Raw genomic sequence first — 18,156 nt, 5'->3', positions numbered from 1 at the left:
GGGGCCTGTTTTCCTATTATGTGATAGTTAAATGCATATTTTCTGCACTGCTCCAAAATGTGGATGTCTTCAGTGAAATCTCTTTGTATTGACAGAAAAGGGCAGATTCTGATGCCATGTTGGCCTGGTTTGTGTAAACCAATGGTGTAAACCTATTGACTTGGTTGTACCTGATCAACTCTTTTTACTTGCATTTATGTAGAAGTTCACCCTTGGCAAACCTGTAGGCTTGTTAACTTGCTGCTTATTAACTAGCTCTGTTCTCATTTAAGATCCTTCAAGTCTATGTTGTATAAAAGGAGTTTTACTAATCCAGAAGAGAAACATAGCCTTGTTACATATAATGGTTATATCTGAAAGCTCTGAGGAATGAAGCATCAGAAAATCACTACTCTGTGCTTGTTTAGAGGTGCTGGCTCTCCAATTAAAGTAACAGAAAATACTCTTTAAACCATTGTATGGAAGTAAGGGCATCTTGTCAGATACTAGGCTTTGACTTAATGATATAATACTGCAACTTACATCTTCACAGTTGCCATTTTCATTTATTTCTCTCTGAGACAACACTCAGAAGTGCCTTGGACTAAGTTTTTTTTCTTTAAGGAATTCACCAATAACCATTTTAAATAGAGTTTGCTTTTACTTGCTGTCTTCCTACACTTTACAGAAGATTTAAAGGGAACAAATAAATAATTTTGAAACTATAGCCAGGAAAATATTTTCATATATGCGGGGTAAACTAACTGTTTCGAGGTGAGTGATCTTTTGGTTGTATGCAGTGGTTACTGCAGTAAATGTATTATGAGGTACATTATATTCTTAAAGCTAAATTTTCTTCAGGATGCCAAAGGTATGGGTTATTATATTATGTTGTTCTGGGAACCAAGAGAATTTCTGCAGGGAGCTGATTTCCGAGATCTCATTTGTGGCAGTAGAAAGGAGAGGAAGTGACAAGGACATGGCCGATGTACGCATTAATCACCAGCCTTGTATTTCTGTGGTGCAATGTTACTCTGTCCTATTACTTGCAGAATTCTTTATGAAGAGAGTTGGGGTGTATGTGCCTTTTTGCTTTCATTCCCAGCTAACTTCATGCTGAATAATAATAAGATTTTAATGATGTCAAAATTATGGCGTGGAAAATCGGATAACATGTCTGATTTGACATCCAAGTCATGCAATTTGTTGTGTTTTGATTCAGTGAAGCAACACGGGTTTAACCTTGTCTACAACAGGTTTTTATCAAGAAAGCAAAAAAAAAGTCACACATCTTACTGACCAGATACGCTTTAACACTTTTTATTGAGAATTTATGATGAGTCAATAGTTCCTTTGTGAGGCTTTGCAGAAAGTCCATTTCTATAGTATTTTGACATAATATTGAAGGCCACATCTCTTCATTTTAATAGAACGAGAAATTTTCTAGGGGTTGATCACATTCTTTCATTAACTGAAATAATGTCTTCGGAGACCAACTCAATTTGATTCTCAAATGAAAACTTTCGAAACTAGCACCTCTACTAGGTTAGTCAACAAGGGCCTGTCTTCAGCTAGCTACGTTAATAATTTAAGCAGAAGCAGAGAGCAACGTTTCTGTTAGTTCATTGATTTGACTTAATTGACGGTTCAGCAAGAGGGCTATAAGCCATAGATCAACTCAAATATTAAATTTAATTTTGTGAGAAAATAACACTGTTAATAATGGCACTTAACTAGTGCTTACTTTGTAGTATACGGTATATACATACAGAAACATACAGTACACTTTACTGTTCAGAGGTTTACATTTAAATGATACATTTAAGAAATAATTTAATAAGTTCTTTGCAAATTCTTTTTACATCAGTAGGCTGATTTTTATCTTGCATATATACAGTATTTTATTCATATTTATTTAAACGTGAAATAGATAAGCCCCTATTTACAGTCATCAGAAACCTTCAGCTATGTGAAATGGAAAGGCCCCATTCTTGAGAACTTTGTATATTAAAGATTTGTTCATAGAAGTTCTTCCATATTTATGATACCGTGTATTTCTTTAAGTATTTTACTGCACTTGCTCATCTACTGTTTTTTATATAAATATTGCAGAGTTCTCGCTTTTTGGGATACTGCTTTTTAAGAGATACCATGTGAGGGTGCTGCAATTAAGTTCAGAATTTCCTTAAGAGAACATCAGTCAGGCAGCTCCATGGCACAGTTTCTTTGAGGCAACTAATATATCAAATTAACTCTTAAAGTTGAGCAGAGATCAGTCTTCATTAAATTATGACAGTTGTTTGTCTATATGATTGCCATCACATTTAGTGTATTAGCAAGGATACACACAAATATAATTAACTCTGCTGCAATAAAAAAGATTAGGGGAAAAAAATTGAGATTTCAAGGGTAGATTATATAAAAACTTGTTCTTTCTTCATCTCTTAAATAGCAGCTTCCATTTTACTGCATAAAACCATTTGTAATGACAAATCGTTGGATGAGAGTTGGGTCATTGTAAAGGAGTCAGTCTAATGAAGTAAATGTGAGTGGTGAACAGTACCAAGTGTACAAGACCAAGCATGGATGGAAACAGAGGAGCAAAATGAAAATTAAATAAATAGCACAGAGAAGTGAAAAAGATGAGAGAAATTAGAAGAGCCATGATCTGAAACCAGGAATTTAACATGGAGAGAAGGGAACAGAAATAAATGTGACAGTCCTGTTAGAGACAGAAAGTAAGATGTCTTAGGAGAAGGGGGAAACAGAAGTAAGGAAGCAATGTGAAAGTTAAAATTGCACTTAATGCTGCCTGTTCAGCCACACAGCCCTGGCAGCGTCCCAGTTCTGGAAGCCTCTATTCACACCAGATAAGCCAGTTCCTCCATGCTGGAATTTTTCCTGCATAATGGGACAGAATTTCTTTAACAGATTTTACATGAGAGATTTCATGTGGTGCATTAGGAAACCGAACTTTCTTCAGATGGGAAGAGGAGGAGCCTATTTGCTTGACAGTTGTAAGGAAAAATTTCTTTGTTAAGCACCCATGTGTGGAAGTGAGCTTGAATGCTCAAGCTGTGTAGAAATTTGTAGAAAACCTATCAAGTTAAGGGGGAAAAAAACCCAACCAACTGAATGGTTTACCAAAGCAGCCAGTATCATGTCAGCATAGAGGCACTATAAATTAGTTTGTAAATCAGACACAATGATAAAGGCTTAATTCCCTAACATGGTTTGAAATCAACAGGCTAAAACTATGAAGTAAATTGATGTAGCTGTGCTGGATAGTTTTCGTGTGGAGAAATTGCCGTAGAAATAGATGATTTAATATATAGGGTTTAAGGGTTAAAGAAAAAATTTAATAAAATATGAAAAGCTATTTAAAAAGTAAAGATTAATGGAGAGTCTTCCACCAGGATGTTGATAACTTAGAGATGCTTGTATATGAAGATAAGCAAAGATGGCTATGAGAAGAAATTACTTGAGTAACGTTGAAGAGAAGGTAAAAATCTGAAAAGGCTGTTCCTCATCTGCTTCCCACTTAGAACTTAAGCATGTCTCTATGCTGACAAATTAGGACCAATTATCAGATGAGATTGTGCTATAAGCAATGGAAAAGCTTCAGTTCTGGGTTTGCTCCATGTTTTTTCTATACCAGAGACTTGAAAAGCCACATTTTTTGACTAAAGTCATATGGAATTTGTGTTGTGTTGTGACAGCTGAAGCAACAAAATGATTCTGCTGTGTTGCCCCAAAATCAGTGGGACAATATCAGTTTAACTTCTGTCCCTCCTCCGTCATTAATAATGCAAGAGCAGCACAGGAACAGGTAGTTCTTGGGTCAACTTTGTAGTTTGCCGTTGTGGGTAACTGTTAATTTGCTTTCTGCAGCATGTTTGTGTTTCCTATGTATTTCATATACTCAGTAAAATTTGGCAATCTGGATTGGATTTCTTCATCCCCACTGTGAAATACAGCAACTGTACTTTTATTGTGTATTCAAGAATCACATTGGGAGGCACTCCATTTCTGAGAGGTCAGCAAAAAGCTGATGCTGACTGGGATTCCTATCGATTACTCCCATTTTCAAATCTTGTATTGAGGGATTTTGTATGGTTTCCAAACCCTCAGTGATGCCCTAGGTTAAAAAGATTTTAATGCATTTGTTGCAAACATATCCCTTGAAAATACAAAATGTTAATAATAAACATTTATTTTTAAGATAATTACTCTTATTACATGAACATATGTGGACCATAACACTTAGCCAGACATTCTTACTAGTTAAAATTTTGATTTAACTTTGTAAACCACTGTGTCCTTCATTTTAATATGTGGAACAAACATCTCTCAGTTCCTTTAGAATTAGTTAATAAATATTTCTGAATTCTTGAAATGTTTTAGGATGCAAACTAAGCCCTGGAAAAATAAAACACATTTTTGTTAATTGTTATATCTAAAAAAAAAATCAGTTTACCATAAACGTTAAAACTTAGATTAGTTTGTGTGAGAAAATAATTTCTGAAAATGGTAAATTAGGCTTTTTTTTAGAGGGGATTCAGTGATGAAGAAAGAAATTAAATAATTTAATTTATAATTAACATTTACTACTTGGACATGTATAATTGGATAATATGATCTTTAGTAAAGATCATCTCTATCGTCTTCATTGAAAAATGCTATTTACTTCATCAAGGATAGCACTGTTACTTCTTTGTACAGAAAATAAGGTAATACCTCTTTCTAGACAAGATACAAGGTGCTGTGTCTTCAGTCAAGACTTCAATAAACTGCTTAGTGATTTCTTCAGACAGGAATATTAGAATGATGAAGACAGAGTTTATGCTTTGTAACCAATTCAGCGCACCGAAGGTATTAGATGTCACAGGTATTACAGCACCCAGGCTAGAGTCTCACAAGATTTCAGCAAACAATTATCTATCTGAAAATTAAGATTGTTTCATTTAACTGCAATGGAAAGCTCCTTCTAGCCTCTTGGTTGGGACTCTCACGTTAATGACTCTGAGTGCCAACCCAGCAATATCACAGTCCCAGTACTGGTATGCCAAGTACTGTAGTAACAGAGCACCAGAGGGTTTTTTCATACCTACGTCATAACTTGCTGTACTACTGTGCGTTCATGAGAGCACCCTTGATTCCCACAGTGTATCTTTTTAAGCAAACGTCGCAATTTGTTCGGAAAGTTTTTGTTAATGTATCTGTAGAGCAGAGGCATGATAAAGCTGCTTGAGAAAGCCAAGAATTTTGATAAAATCTTGGTAAAATGTAATATTCGACTGTAATTTTCATCCGCAATTCTTCCTTGTGCATTAGTAAATGTGCTTACTAAGAGAATAACATAATAGGGTGTCCATAACGTGAACTGTGTACAGACTGTGGCAATCAAAAGCCTGTGCACAGATGGATCTAATCGTCCAGTGTCTTGATCCAGTGGCGTAGCCTCTTTGCGTATTCGCAAGATTAATATAAGTGCATAGAGTACAGCGATGGCTGGTACGACATACCCGATAAAGACCATAATGGCATCTGCTGCTTCTTTGTTCTGCATCTTGGAACATTCAATTATTTTAGTGGATACGTGATTGCAGACGTAGAACAGGAGAGATGAAAAACTTGTAAGCATGGCACCACCCCATATGAATCCACAAACGTGTTTGGTGTTGTACACACTTGACATGTAAGTTCTAGGTAGAGCACGTTCAATGTAGTAGTCCAGACTGAGTAATGTAGTAGAGTACATCGTAACTAAAGACGAGACGTTGAATAAAATAAGTAAGGTAATATAAACTTCATTGTTAGAATTCCAGATGGCCCATTTTGTATTGGCAAGACCTAGAAGGTACGCCGGTGCCAGAGCATTGATGATGAGACCAGCAATGGCAATGTTGACAAAGTAAACATCGGGCATAGTCATAGTAGCTTTGTTATAGAGATTAACTAGGACCAGCAAGCCATTGTAACAAAGGCCAATTGGGAAACATATAATGAGGTAGAGTAGGGAAAAGATGGAAAGCACAAGGTGGAAGTCATGGCAGAGATGCTGGTCCTCACTGTTCTCGGTACTGTTGTTTAAGGTTTCACAGCTCCACATAGTGATTTTAGCTTTTGTATCTTCTCCGCTGGTTACCAGCTTTTCTGTAGAGAGAGAAATAGTGAAAGCATTCTTGAAATGTTATATTAAGTGAAATGCAATGTAGTATGAAGAAAACATTTAAAAAATAAGAGATTATATGCTTCACATAACTGATCAATTTAAGGTCAGTGACTGAAATGCCTTTTGATCTTGTTAGTCTAGAAGAAAGTCATCTGTGATTCAAAATTTCATGAAACTAGTAAATGTTCTGAAGTTTTAATTTAAATGAAATTAATGGCAAATGAATTGATACAGGACACTCAACAGAAGGAAATCATAAACTGTGTATCTTTAAAATAAGTACCAATGTAATATACATGAAGATTAGTTTTTTAAAATTATTAAACAGTACCTTTTATATAGCTAATAATATATAAGGGTAGTTGCTGAAGAGTTGAAGGATATAAGCTGAAGCACAAATCTGAGCAATAAGATGGAGAATAGAGTTCTCTAAGGTGTTAAATAAGATTTCTCTTGAGCAGATAGTTTCTTAGGAGGCACATCCAAGGCAGTATGGTGGATGCATACTGGATCACTGATAAAATTGACAAAGACTAGAGGAAACTGGGAAATGAGGTGAAGGGAGTTTTTTACAGGTCAGTTTGTATTCAGACTTCCAACCTATAACCATTTAGTTCTGAAAAAACAATGGACCTCTGTAGTCCAGGGAACCTAATATCAGGGCAGCCTGACTTTCCAAAAAGGCAAGAATTAGCTATCATTTCCTCTCAAAATAGCTTGAATTCTTTAAAAAGTATGCTAGTATCAGTAGTCATTGTCCAGCTATTTTTGCTTTATAGTCACTAAAACGGTAATGTTTTAACTGAAATAGAACTTCAAAGCAATCACAAAAAGTCTCTGTGCAAAATGCAGAAATAAGAAGTAATCTCTAAAGAACAACTCAAAACATCTACAGCCTTAAAATCATTTATTTATTTTATTATTCCTGCCAGCCCATTTCTGGGACAACGTAGAACTTGTGCAGCAGGTGATTTCCCATGTCACGTGTATTCTGATACTGTCAGATACTCAGAGTTTTGTGTGCTTCCCTTTTAGCACGTAGAGGAAAGTATATGTACACGTACCTGCATTCTTTCCGGAGAGAGAACAAGATTTAATCAAATCCACAGTAAACATTGTGCAATTAAAATGAATGTTACTAGACAACATGCTATAGTCACTGAACCATATGGCTAAATTATACAGTATGGGGTTTGTAAGCATACGAAGATACGTGGTTGCATCTCTAGTGCTAATCCTTTGACACTTCAGCCCTAGGACAGAATTTGTTCCAGATTCTGTCAACTTCCATTTTTTATTTCCCATTGCAGTTGTTTTGTGTGCATTTTTTTCTAAATACCATAGCCTGTGCCAGGTATCAGGCTAAAAATACAATACTTTTAGCTGGGCAAATAAATTTGTATTCCACTGTCATATGTTGGACTTCCTCAGGCAAGTGACTGCTGTGGCAGTAGCACAAGATGCCGTTCTGTTGTTTTCAAAGCTTTCTTTCATCTTTGTGGAAAAACTTACTTTTTGTTTGTTTTCTCAAATCAGTTCTTTATCTGTAGTATTGCATATGAGTAGAAAGTATGATATCTTTACGTTGTCTTTCAATCCTCATACTATTTTTGAGCACTGAAAACAAACCAGTTGATTTTCAGGAAGCATCTGTTGTTTTAAGTTTTTAAGAAAGGTGTTGTTTTTTTTTTTTTTTAAAAAAAAGCTGTTTTGCACAGTTGCAGGCAACCAAAATTGCATCTCATTGAACTGTTATGACTTGATTCAACCAAAGCAGCAGACTGGAACTAGATATTGCAAATATACGCATTACAGTGAGTGCAGGGGTGACTAAGCACAGGCATGGATACAATCACGTAATTCCATTATGCAGGTTTATCCTTAAGCATGTAGCTTTGATTACTCCAGACTGAGTTACATCAGCCACCGAATACTTGCCTGTATATTGTCTCAGAAGATCAACAGTCTTTGCTACCACACTTTATATTTTGCAGAGCAACGGGATGTCTGGTTTCACAAGTGTTTTTAGTAATTATCCCCCCCCCTTTTTTTACGTCCTCTAACTGCAGTTAAATAAGACAATTCTATTTTATTGATAGAAATGTAGGCAATTCATTGTGTTAAATAGTAATCTTACGAAATTACAAAACTTACCTCTGAAATGAGCAAAAATAAAATCCAAAATAAAAATATTTTCTGAAGAAATTTTGTTGATGACTTCTGAACTACCAGATGAGGTGTTTTTGCCACTAATGTAGAAATCGCCCATTTTTAATTGTCACGTACCCGTGAAGGCACTGAACCTGTTTGCTGTGCTGTATAGGCCCAGTCAGCATTTTGTACCCAGCTGTGTCTTTTGTCATTTTAAGGGCAGTTTTGCCTTCCCAGACGGTGTCTGGGTACGTCCTTACGATGCTTTGGATACAGCCGTTTTACTGGATCAATCTAAACTAACCCCTTCTCCGGTCAAAAGGAGTTTTGCACTCCCAGGTTGGCTCTGTTGCATAAGTGAATGCTGCAGTCCTCTTGTTTACTGTGGGCTGACTCAGCCTTCCCTAATGCTTCCCCTGGTCCTGTCTGCTTTTACGCTTTTATCACATTGCAAATCAAAATCAGAACTTAAAATGTAGAAGGAAAGAGCGTCATGCCAGCCGCCGCTCGCCCTCCAGCCTGCCTTTCCCACGGCCCCAACCTCAGAAGCGTTGCCGTAAAGCTTCTTACCTTTAATTCACGTTTTACATTCCTCCGCGCTACCGGATCCGCACGTGTTTGATAAGCAGCGTTTCTGAGGAAGGAAGGCGGCTGCAAAGCCCTGTCGTGTTTCTCTTTGAAAACATGGTGATCGCCTGTGGCCAGCGCCCGGGCAGCGTGCCGCTCTGCGCGCCTGCCTGCGCTGCACTTGTTTTTCCTCTATAAGTTACTCACAAGTTTCTGCTTGGCTTGGCAGGCGGCAGGCCCCTCCCTTTCCCTGTTTACAGCCAGTTTCAAGAAGTGAGAGGCTGTGCTCGGAGGGGAGCGAGCTGTTGGATCCAGCTCAGTTTAGTCTCTGGGTTTCAGATTTACTACTTAAAATATACGGGCTGCTGGAGCACGCAGGTTTGTTATGGTATGGTCATCTGCGCTGGGGTTCGCCGGGGACACTGGAGAGGCTGTTCTGTTCCCTGCAAGTGCAATCAACAGCTCTCGTTCAAGAGCGTGGGTTTTATTTTTAACCTGGGATGAGAATATGTAGCTTTGAGGTTTCATTTTTATAGGCCATACGTCCTAAACAATCAGTATTTAAAAATTACTGTATTACGAAGCAGGCAGGTGCTTGTGCTGCTTGCGAAGGTGAGCTAGCTTGTAATACAAGCCAGGAAGAAAAGTTTCTGGGCATTTACTTTGAATTTGGAGGTGTTTTTTTTGTGTTGTGAAAAGGCATTACGATGTGAGCTTCATTTTGTGATGGTATTATGGATTCTGTTCTCTTTCCTTTTTTTGAGAAGTCGAAAAGACGATTGTTCTCAGAGCATTTGCATGTCACTCGCAATTAATGGATGTGAGCATGTATATTCTCTACACCTTATAATGGATCATTTCTTGAAAGAGTTTTTGAACTGTAGGTTGATAATTTGTCCCATACTGAATTTTGTACTGTTGTTGTTCAGTGTTTTATATGGAAATTCCTCAGACTAATGAACTAAAGCTACTACCTTCCACGTATATTTTTAACTGATACTGTCAACCAAAACCAAGAGCTGCCTGCCCTTTTTTGAAATGATTTGTCTTATATTTGGAGATTCTGAGGCTTTATTCAATAGCAAAGAAACACCAATAAAAAATCCCTTAATTAAAAATTAAGCAGGTGTTTATGGAATAAATACCAGAGAAATGCTAAAAATGGTTACTCAGTTTGGGTTGAGTTACTCTATCTGACTGCAGTTTGATATTTTTTTTAGGCAAGGTCTGTGCTTCGTGGTTTGTATTTAACAATTCATTATGAATATTGTAAAACTACTGCAACTCCCAAATGGCAGAAAATTCTTATGTTCCTATTTGATACATACTCCATGGATAGAATTGTGTATATGCTATGGATGACTCTGGTACAAACTGTGGCATCAAGTCTTTGCTGTCTCAGAACTTTCGAAGGAATTTAATCATCATACGTTCACTGGGGGAACAGTGAAGTAGGAAAGGTGTTAGTGCAGAAGCACTTTTAGACTTCTGATACTTGGCTGAAAGCCAATTTCTTTATAGTTCATAAAAATTGAACATGGTTTTATTTAGATAAAAATTTGCATGAAAAACTTCTTAGTACACTGCACAAAATGTTAAGAGCACTTGGTAGCAAAGATTATTTTAGAAAATATGCATAAAATGATCTTCAGTTAATGAGGCAAAAAAAATGAAATGCTGTTTAGTTGTATTACAGAGTCCATAGCTGCAGTCAGGGTTTTTTCGGACACTTTCATTCATGATGCAGCACCAAGTTGCAGAGCAGGTTGGTTAACAGTTTCAAGCATGACCATTCTACACTCTCTTTTATTTGACTTAAAAAAAAAAACCCAAACCTTTATCCACCTGTAGCACTATCTCTTGCTCTGCAGATTTTTTTGTTTAGACAATAAATGATTTGTCTGCTTGCTCTGTTATCGTCTATATGTGAAATAGCTCTTATCTAGATTATCTAACCTCTGAATATGTGTTTTCACAAGCTGTAATATCATTATAAACCGTACATAGCTAATAAAGCTGTTGCCAAGAAGGTAAGTCTCCAAACAGGCCTGAGATTCCTGCCTTCATCAGGTCTTCTAGAGTTCCCACAGAATCTCTTAATTTCTGCAGAGACTGAAACCCGAGGTACTTTATAGGGGAAGGCTGAGCGCTATGTAGAGCTTTACTGGATGGCACAGGTTTACTTCAGATCAAGAACGCCACTCGTCACTGGTGTCCACTTGGATATTGAGCCGTTGACCGTAACTCTTTGAGTGCGACCATCCAGCCAATTCTTTATCCACCGAGTGGTCCATCCGTCAAGTCCATGTCTCTCCAATTTAGAGAGAAGGATGTCGTGCGGGACAGCGTCAAATGTTTTGCACAAGTCCAGGTAGATGACATCAGTTGCTCTTCCCCTATCCACCAGTGCTGTAACCCCGTCATAGAAGGCCACCAAATTTGTCAGGCATGATTTGCCCTTGGTGAAGCCATGTTGGCTGTCACCCATCACCTCCTTGATTTCAGTGTGCCTCAGTATAGTTTCCAAGAGGATCTGGTCCATGATCTTGCCAGGCACAGAGGTGAGACTGACTGGCCTGTAGTTCCCTGGGTCTTCCTTTTTCCCCTTCTTGAAGATGGGCGTTATGTTTCCCCTTTTTCAGTCGGTGGGAACTTTACCAGACTGTCACGACTTCTCAAAAATGATGGATAGCGGCTTAGCAACTTCATCCGCCAGTTCCCTCAGGACCCGTGGATGCACTTCATCAGGTCCCATGGACTTGTGCACCTTCAGATTCCTTAGATGGTCTCGAATCTGATCTTCTCCTACAGTGGGTGGTTCATCATCCTTCCACAAAAACTGCCAAAAGGTGTTTTTAAGTGACCATTATATCTGTTAGAGAGTGGTAGTGTGGTAGGGGTCTGGAAGATTGTAATAACTAAGTGCTGCGGGGTAGGAGAGACAAATGAAATTCTGTAAAATGGGGAGACTAAGTTCTGTGGAGAGGAGATAGTCCAGCATTAAGGCCCCTAAAGAGTTGTGTGGAAGGAGTCCCATGTTCAGACACAGATGCTATCTGCCAGGCACATCTGCCACTCCAGATAAATCCTTCTTTTTTATGCTGTTTATTTCTTTGTAATAGAGCCTCTACGGGAGCTGGGTTGTGCCCTCCTCGCAGCTGCTCAGGAACAGCTGCACTGGGGGCTCTGCATGGGTTAACTCCATGAACTCGATCATGTTTTGTTAGCTCCTGTCAGTGTCCCAGTATCAGATGAGTGTGACTGGTCTCCTGCTCCACCTCTTCCTGATTTAGCTTTATCGCTGGATTCCGAAAGAGCCTCTATATGGAAAACTTGACATATCTTTTCTTTTTTATCCACCATAGAGTGAACAGTGTAGCTTTTAATACATCATAGATGTGTTGTGGCTTAAGATTTCATTACGGCAAAAAGTGAAATGCCTTATTTTTGTGCTGTTCTAAAGACAGCGTATTCCATCAGGCAGAATGAATTTATGCAGCAATTACCTGTATTCGTTTACAAGCCTTAGCTGCCTGGGTTTCTGAAATGAGATACAATTTTGAGATGCCCAAATATCCACTAGGTAATACTTCTCTTAAAAAAACAGTTCTATGCAAAACAAAAACCCTGCAGTTTTCCTGGTATTCATATTCACTCCAGTAACTTATGGTGTATTAAATAACAGTAATAATTAGAATGAGTGTAGTATTAGAAAATAGGCTTCATAAGATGTTTCAAGCTCTGGATTTTATAAAGTTGACTAATTGGAATAGAAGAAGTGACAGCTAAGCATCAGCAGAGTAGATGGCACCATTCAGTGTTGAATATGAACAGCAAGTTAGCGCTACTGCAGCTCCTGGTCCATGTTTTCAGAGCATGGTTTTGATGAAGCTACTTTAAAACTAAGTGGCAACAAACTGAAATAAAACTCAGTATCAAGGTGAGTGCAAGTTGCTATGTATATTCAATTTTTTTAACTGGTTCAATGAAGAAGTCTTTTAAAAAATTTAACCTGTGGCATGATTTCTACTGTGCTTATGACTGGTGAGCCACAGAAACCAAAAGACTTAATTAAAACATACAATTTCAGTTTCTTGGAGAGCACACAAGCCCATTAACTGGAGCAAATTTTTTCGTTCAATTTAAAACTGGATGTTAGTTGCAGTTTCTTTTAATATGAAATACTTCAACTCAATGGATCTAACAAGGATTACACACACCTTCAGAAAGCATTCTTACTAGCACGATGTTGATGTTCAGAGTAGCTGGGACTTCATAGGTTTACATAATAGATTTGTCCCACAGTTTTTAATGAAAGTATTTTTGTTCGTTTTTTCTGACTTAAGGAATGGAATACAGTAGTTGGGCGATTTCATTAAAGGATCTTTCTTATATGATAATTATCAATGTTTAACTAGTGAGGTCCCATCCTGTGTCGCCCCCCCCCCAGTATCTACAGACACTTAAACCGTAGAATAAGTCGTCAGTTAAGCCTGGTTTTGTGGAAGAAATGTTTCTGGAACACATACGTTCCTTTTTCTGTGTAAAAAACATCAGATCATGGAGACTAATTTAAAATTTTCTGGTAGGGCCTTTTTAATATTTGAGAAAATATAAAATTACAAGACAGCTTTATGGTAAATTTCTTTACTTAGCTGATTTCTTTGTTTAGATCATAGGTGCAAACAGATCGTTTGCACCACTGATAGCAAGTGTCTAGATCTCTGCATTTCCAGCCTTTTGGAGTTGCTCAGGTTCCAGGTAAGGAATATGGATAGGAACTGAACATTGTGCTTCTGGTCCCCATAAATCAGCATCACCCCAGTAAAGATGACTGACTCTTGCCAGTGAAAGTTCATGCACGTTATCCCTATTCTAGATACTGCAGACTGAATTTATCCCAGGGACAGAGCGTCAAAGGCACACGGGCTCTGCTGGAATTACTCTGTAAATGAGTTGGCTGGCTGAGTTGGCAGGGTGGAAACAGCAGCTCTTATCTTAACCCACTGTTTGTTAGCTTCACCCGTGCTTAGGACTTGTGACAGGGAACACTGCTGGAATTTGGCAGTATGAAAATGTTCCCCACAGATATTTTGCTGCCAGTTACAAAGACTGACAGGAGGCACAGATGGTGGTTTTCCTGGAAACTCTAATATAATGCCATTTCCTATTAGAAACATCAGTGAAAGCTGACCCAGACACTTATCAACAAGACATCACGTTGGCTATGTAGGAAACTCTTGTGAAACAGACTCAGACTGCAGGGACCAGGTTTCCAGTAAATGCAAAAATATTGACATAGTTCTTTCTCAGATAACACTTACAAGAATTGAGTATAAAACTGGTTTGCGTTTGGAGTTTGAAGGGGAAAATCAGCCCTCAGCAGAGTTGCAATAAGGCTGAAATGACTTCAAAATTTGTCATATCCGTTGGAGATAAACAGATATCTTTCTGATAATTGTCAGCAAAAGCCTGAGACATCTTGTTCTTGACACTCCTGCGGCTTTTATTTCCGATTGCTTGGTGAAGGAAATACCATTTTCTAGCTGCCTCTTGGATGAATGTGCATGTTTACCGATTGCATCTTACTATTCCATTTATAATGTCTGAATAAAATATTCTACTTCAGCGGTTTAGGAGGGCTAATATAATATGAATGCTGATCTAAGGGTGGCTAATATTAGACGGTAAGGTTTGGAGTAGGAATTTTCATTTTCTGGGGGTTTGAAATTAAGAGGCATCGTACTGACATGAATGGGTTCTGATTTGTCCATCTACCCCTTGTCATGTACCACTCCCCACTCCACTTTATCAGTGACAGGGTTTTTTACCCATTATTAATCAAAACTTTCTACCAATAATTTTGATTTCTTATAAGGTTCTCCATTGCACCTATGTGTATGGAATAACCCTTCCATCAAACTTGAAAAAAGCCAGTAATAACTTTCAGCACTTTCTGTTCTAGGATGCTTGCAGAGGGTTTGACAGGTTTAAGGATTTGATGATTTGGCCATATTTCACAGGTGTGTGGATGGGGATGCTGCCTTAGTTATTCTTAACAGGTGGTGTTTTTTCCAGCCTAGTATAAGGCTGGGCAAATGTTTCCAAGGGAAAAAAAAAACACAAAAAACAAAAAACAAAAGTAATTTGAGGGGAAGAAAAGTGCAAAGGAGGAGTGTGGGACCTCTGTAAACCAGGACTCCTAAACCTAAAGTCTCCCATTACAAAAACATCTGTGAAGTTACACCTGGAGTATACTACCTGTAGCCACCTGTTACCCACGTTCTGTCCAATCCGCTGTGTTTTGGGAAGCCATGGTTAGGATTTGTACAAATTCCTGGGACTACAGCCAAATAAATGACACTTAAATAAATAATAGTGCTTACTAATTGCAGTGTATCGATTCACATGCCATTCCGCAATTACTGTTGTGCTTTTTAATTTAATCAGATTTTTTTAAAAGATTTCTCAGTGTCCTCAATAGGTACACACGCTTGTAAAAATCTTGCACACCACAGGAAGAAAGCATGACTTCTGTAGCAGATTTTGTTACTGCAGGAGCTGTATAGAGCCTTGATATATAAAATAAACTTGTAATCTGCTTCCTCCTGTGCTAATGGGTGGAAGCCTGAGGACTAATTAGTTTGTCACAGAGCCAGTTTCTTACTAATGATTGATAAATGGTTGTTTTTACACAGCCCACACAGACACGGGGTGCATACCAACAGTAAACCACAGCTTGTAGGAGGTCACTGCAGCCTACTAGCCTGTCTTCACTTCAATGAGCCTTACACGTTCTAGTTGTTGTGGAAAATATGCAGAATATTCTGATAAACTCTAATCTGATGTTCAGATCCTGCACACACAGAAGGTCAAATGAATCATTCTGATGTGCAGATCACAAACATAGACGTTCACATGAATCACTTTGTCCAGACATTTGATTAACTTTTTTCCCACCATTTCAGAATCAGTCCAACTTCTATTGAAATCCGTGGGATACCGCTTCGGCTTAAACGATGGGGCTCATCAGATACATGAAGGGTGTGATGCTGGCATGAGAAATAGGGTGCTGCCTTTTAATGCTGCTTTAGCATTTATATAAAAAGGACATAAAGTTCATCTGACAGAGCCCTAAAGAAAAGTAGGTCTTCTGCTAAGTACGGTAGAAAACAGATTTGCAAATATCATGGTGATTAGCGTAGTTAAAAGTGCTTATGGAGGCTAAAAAGGACAGCAGTCATTCTGCTTATTCAAAGCTTCTGTTGAAAGCAGTTAGGAAATTTTTGATGCTTTGAAGTTTGCCTTTGGCTTACCTTCTTTTGTAATATAAATGAAAATGCAGCTTAATTGTTATTAATTAGTTAATTAGTTACTGCTGTGTCTTATAGCTGCTTTGCAGTAATATTTCACAGTATGGTTTGCTATGTATTTTATTATTATGCCTTGAATAGAAGATTCATAAGTATCTCACTTTCATTGAGAACTTTTTTGCTTTATTAAAGACTAATTAGATTAACTTTTGATCAGTTCCTCTGCTATACTTCTGCTACACTGTTATACTTCTAGATTTAATATACAGAAAAATTGAGATCTCATATTCAGAGCGATAAATAAAAAAAGGACATACTCAGAACATAAAGAAACAGTAAATGAGAAATCCAGCCTAATGTGCAAGAGCTTGAAAATTGATATGCATAAGAAAAAGCCTAGTGTAACTTTCTTTTTGACAACCAGATAAAAAGCAGGAGCATAGCAAATTTAAACAATGACATTTTTCCTAAAGAACTGTTATAGAAAAACTGAACATTGGTTTCTAACGATGGCACTATTCATTTTCACTGATCCAAGGTTTATATGCATTAATGTAAATTGTTTCTAGGCTCGTAAACACCGAAAGCAATCTAAAAGATGAACTACTTAAAATCTCACCTGGTAGGCACTGCCTTCTTGTTCCTTGATGGCTGGCAGAAACATTTTACCCATCAAGTCAGACCCTTTTGAAAGTGAGCTCAGCAGAAACTCCAATATCTCATTTCTCTAGTGGGAGTAAACAATGGGAGAGCTTAGAAAAAGACTGCTGACGCCACTGCCCTGCCCTCGGTAGTGGCACCGAACTCTGTGTATACATGTGACTTCCCCTGCACATACATACACATAATCCTTTAAGCTTCAGCTGCACGCTCGTATTGGCGCAGACGGCTGGGGCAAAAACGGGGGGCCTGATCCTGCCATAAGGACGATTCTGCGTACCGTGTTCATAATTGTGAACGGGGCTTTTAGGGGTCTTTTTTGTGAAGGGACAAAGTGAAAGGACGTTACTGTGGTTCGAGAACAGTTCAGCCTTTGGTGTAGTTACGTAACGGGAGACAAATAGTGGCTGCATCAAACTGGGAGAGCTTTTTTTGGTATGAGAAAAGAATTTTTACTATAGGAGTAGCTATTCTGCAAAGCTGTGCATGTTAACAAATCCGGAGCAAAATAGGCCAAACTGGCAAAAATATTATGTTAGTAAAATTTGATTTTCTTTAGAGCTACTCATCACAGCTGTGTTTGTCGGGAGTCATACCCCTTCCCACCTTTGAAAAACAATGCTATTTAGCAAAAGCCTGTAACATCCACTTGGCCTCTGGAGAGTTTAGACAGCAATCAACATTAGACCTGAAAAAGAGCCAATGGATGCTTTAAAAAATACTTTACTGTAAACCTCAGAATTATTTTAAGCATTCAAAAAGAACATTTTAATTAAAAGGAAAAAAAACAGGTAAGGAAAATGCTACTGCTATATCATCTTACTTTAATGAGATGGTAGGTAAATGTAAATTCGTTCCATTTGAATAAAAAGCATGTAATATCATGATTCTGTCTACTTAGCTTGAATACAAATGGTCCTTAAATAATTTGCCTTTTAAAACTGTAATGAAGAATTAATTTATGTGTTTTCCTTCCTCCCCAAAGCAGTAAAGTGTAATATATGCTTTTACTTATCAACCAAAAAGGAGCTGACCCCTAAAACAATGAAGAATGTGTCATTCATGTTAGGCATGTATGTAGCATGGGTATTTTCTTTAGTGTATGTAATCTACATGTGTTTTCTTATTTTATACCATTAGTTGCTTGTTTTTATTCTTACAGTATCTTATAAGCTAAAACTTCACAATAGGACTCTAAGACAGACTCTAAGGTTAACACCTGAGAACTTTTTTGTTTTTCAGTATTTATGTTCTAAGTATTTGCCTAGTTCAGGTTTTTTTTTTTTTTTGTTCCTTTTGGCAAAGCTTTTA

At 37.7% G+C, this 18,156-nt stretch overlaps 2 protein-coding genes across 4 annotated transcripts in view; one reads left to right on the top strand and one right to left on the bottom strand.

Annotated features, from left to right (window-relative positions):
• CZH7orf50 (chromosome Z C7orf50 homolog) overlaps positions 1–18,156 on the top strand; it is a 130,739-nt gene that overhangs the window by 40,738 nt on the left and 71,845 nt on the right. The window lies entirely within an intron of this gene.
• GPR146 (G protein-coupled receptor 146) lies at positions 1,292–16,869 on the bottom strand. 2 transcript variants are annotated; one of them, XM_068422818.1, is made up of 2 exons: positions 16,805–16,869; positions 1,292–6,135 (listed from the first exon to the last, which is right to left on the bottom strand). In XM_068422818.1, exon 2 carries the CDS (start codon positions 6,089–6,091, stop codon positions 5,087–5,089), a length of 1,005 nt encoding a protein of 334 aa, XP_068278919.1. In that variant the 5' UTR covers positions 6,092–6,135; positions 16,805–16,869; the 3' UTR covers positions 1,292–5,086. The 2 variants fall into 2 exon arrangements, with proteins under 2 accessions (XP_068278919.1, XP_068278918.1); XM_068422817.1 differs by lacking the exon at positions 16,805–16,869 and adding an exon at positions 8,876–9,179.

Source organism: Nyctibius grandis, chromosome Z (genome assembly GCF_013368605.1).
Source record: "Nyctibius grandis isolate bNycGra1 chromosome Z, bNycGra1.pri, whole genome shotgun sequence".
Taxonomy (NCBI): Eukaryota; Metazoa; Chordata; class Aves; order Nyctibiiformes; family Nyctibiidae; genus Nyctibius; species Nyctibius grandis.
The sequence above is the reverse complement of the archived record's forward strand: the minus strand, read 5'-3'. Positions and strand labels throughout refer to the sequence as shown.

Bases quoted from the DNA above. Each gene is read 5' to 3' on its own strand.
- GPR146 (XM_068422818.1), bottom strand. From the start codon at position 6,091: ATGTGGAGCTGTGAAACCTTAAACAACAGTACCGAGAACAGTGAGGAC.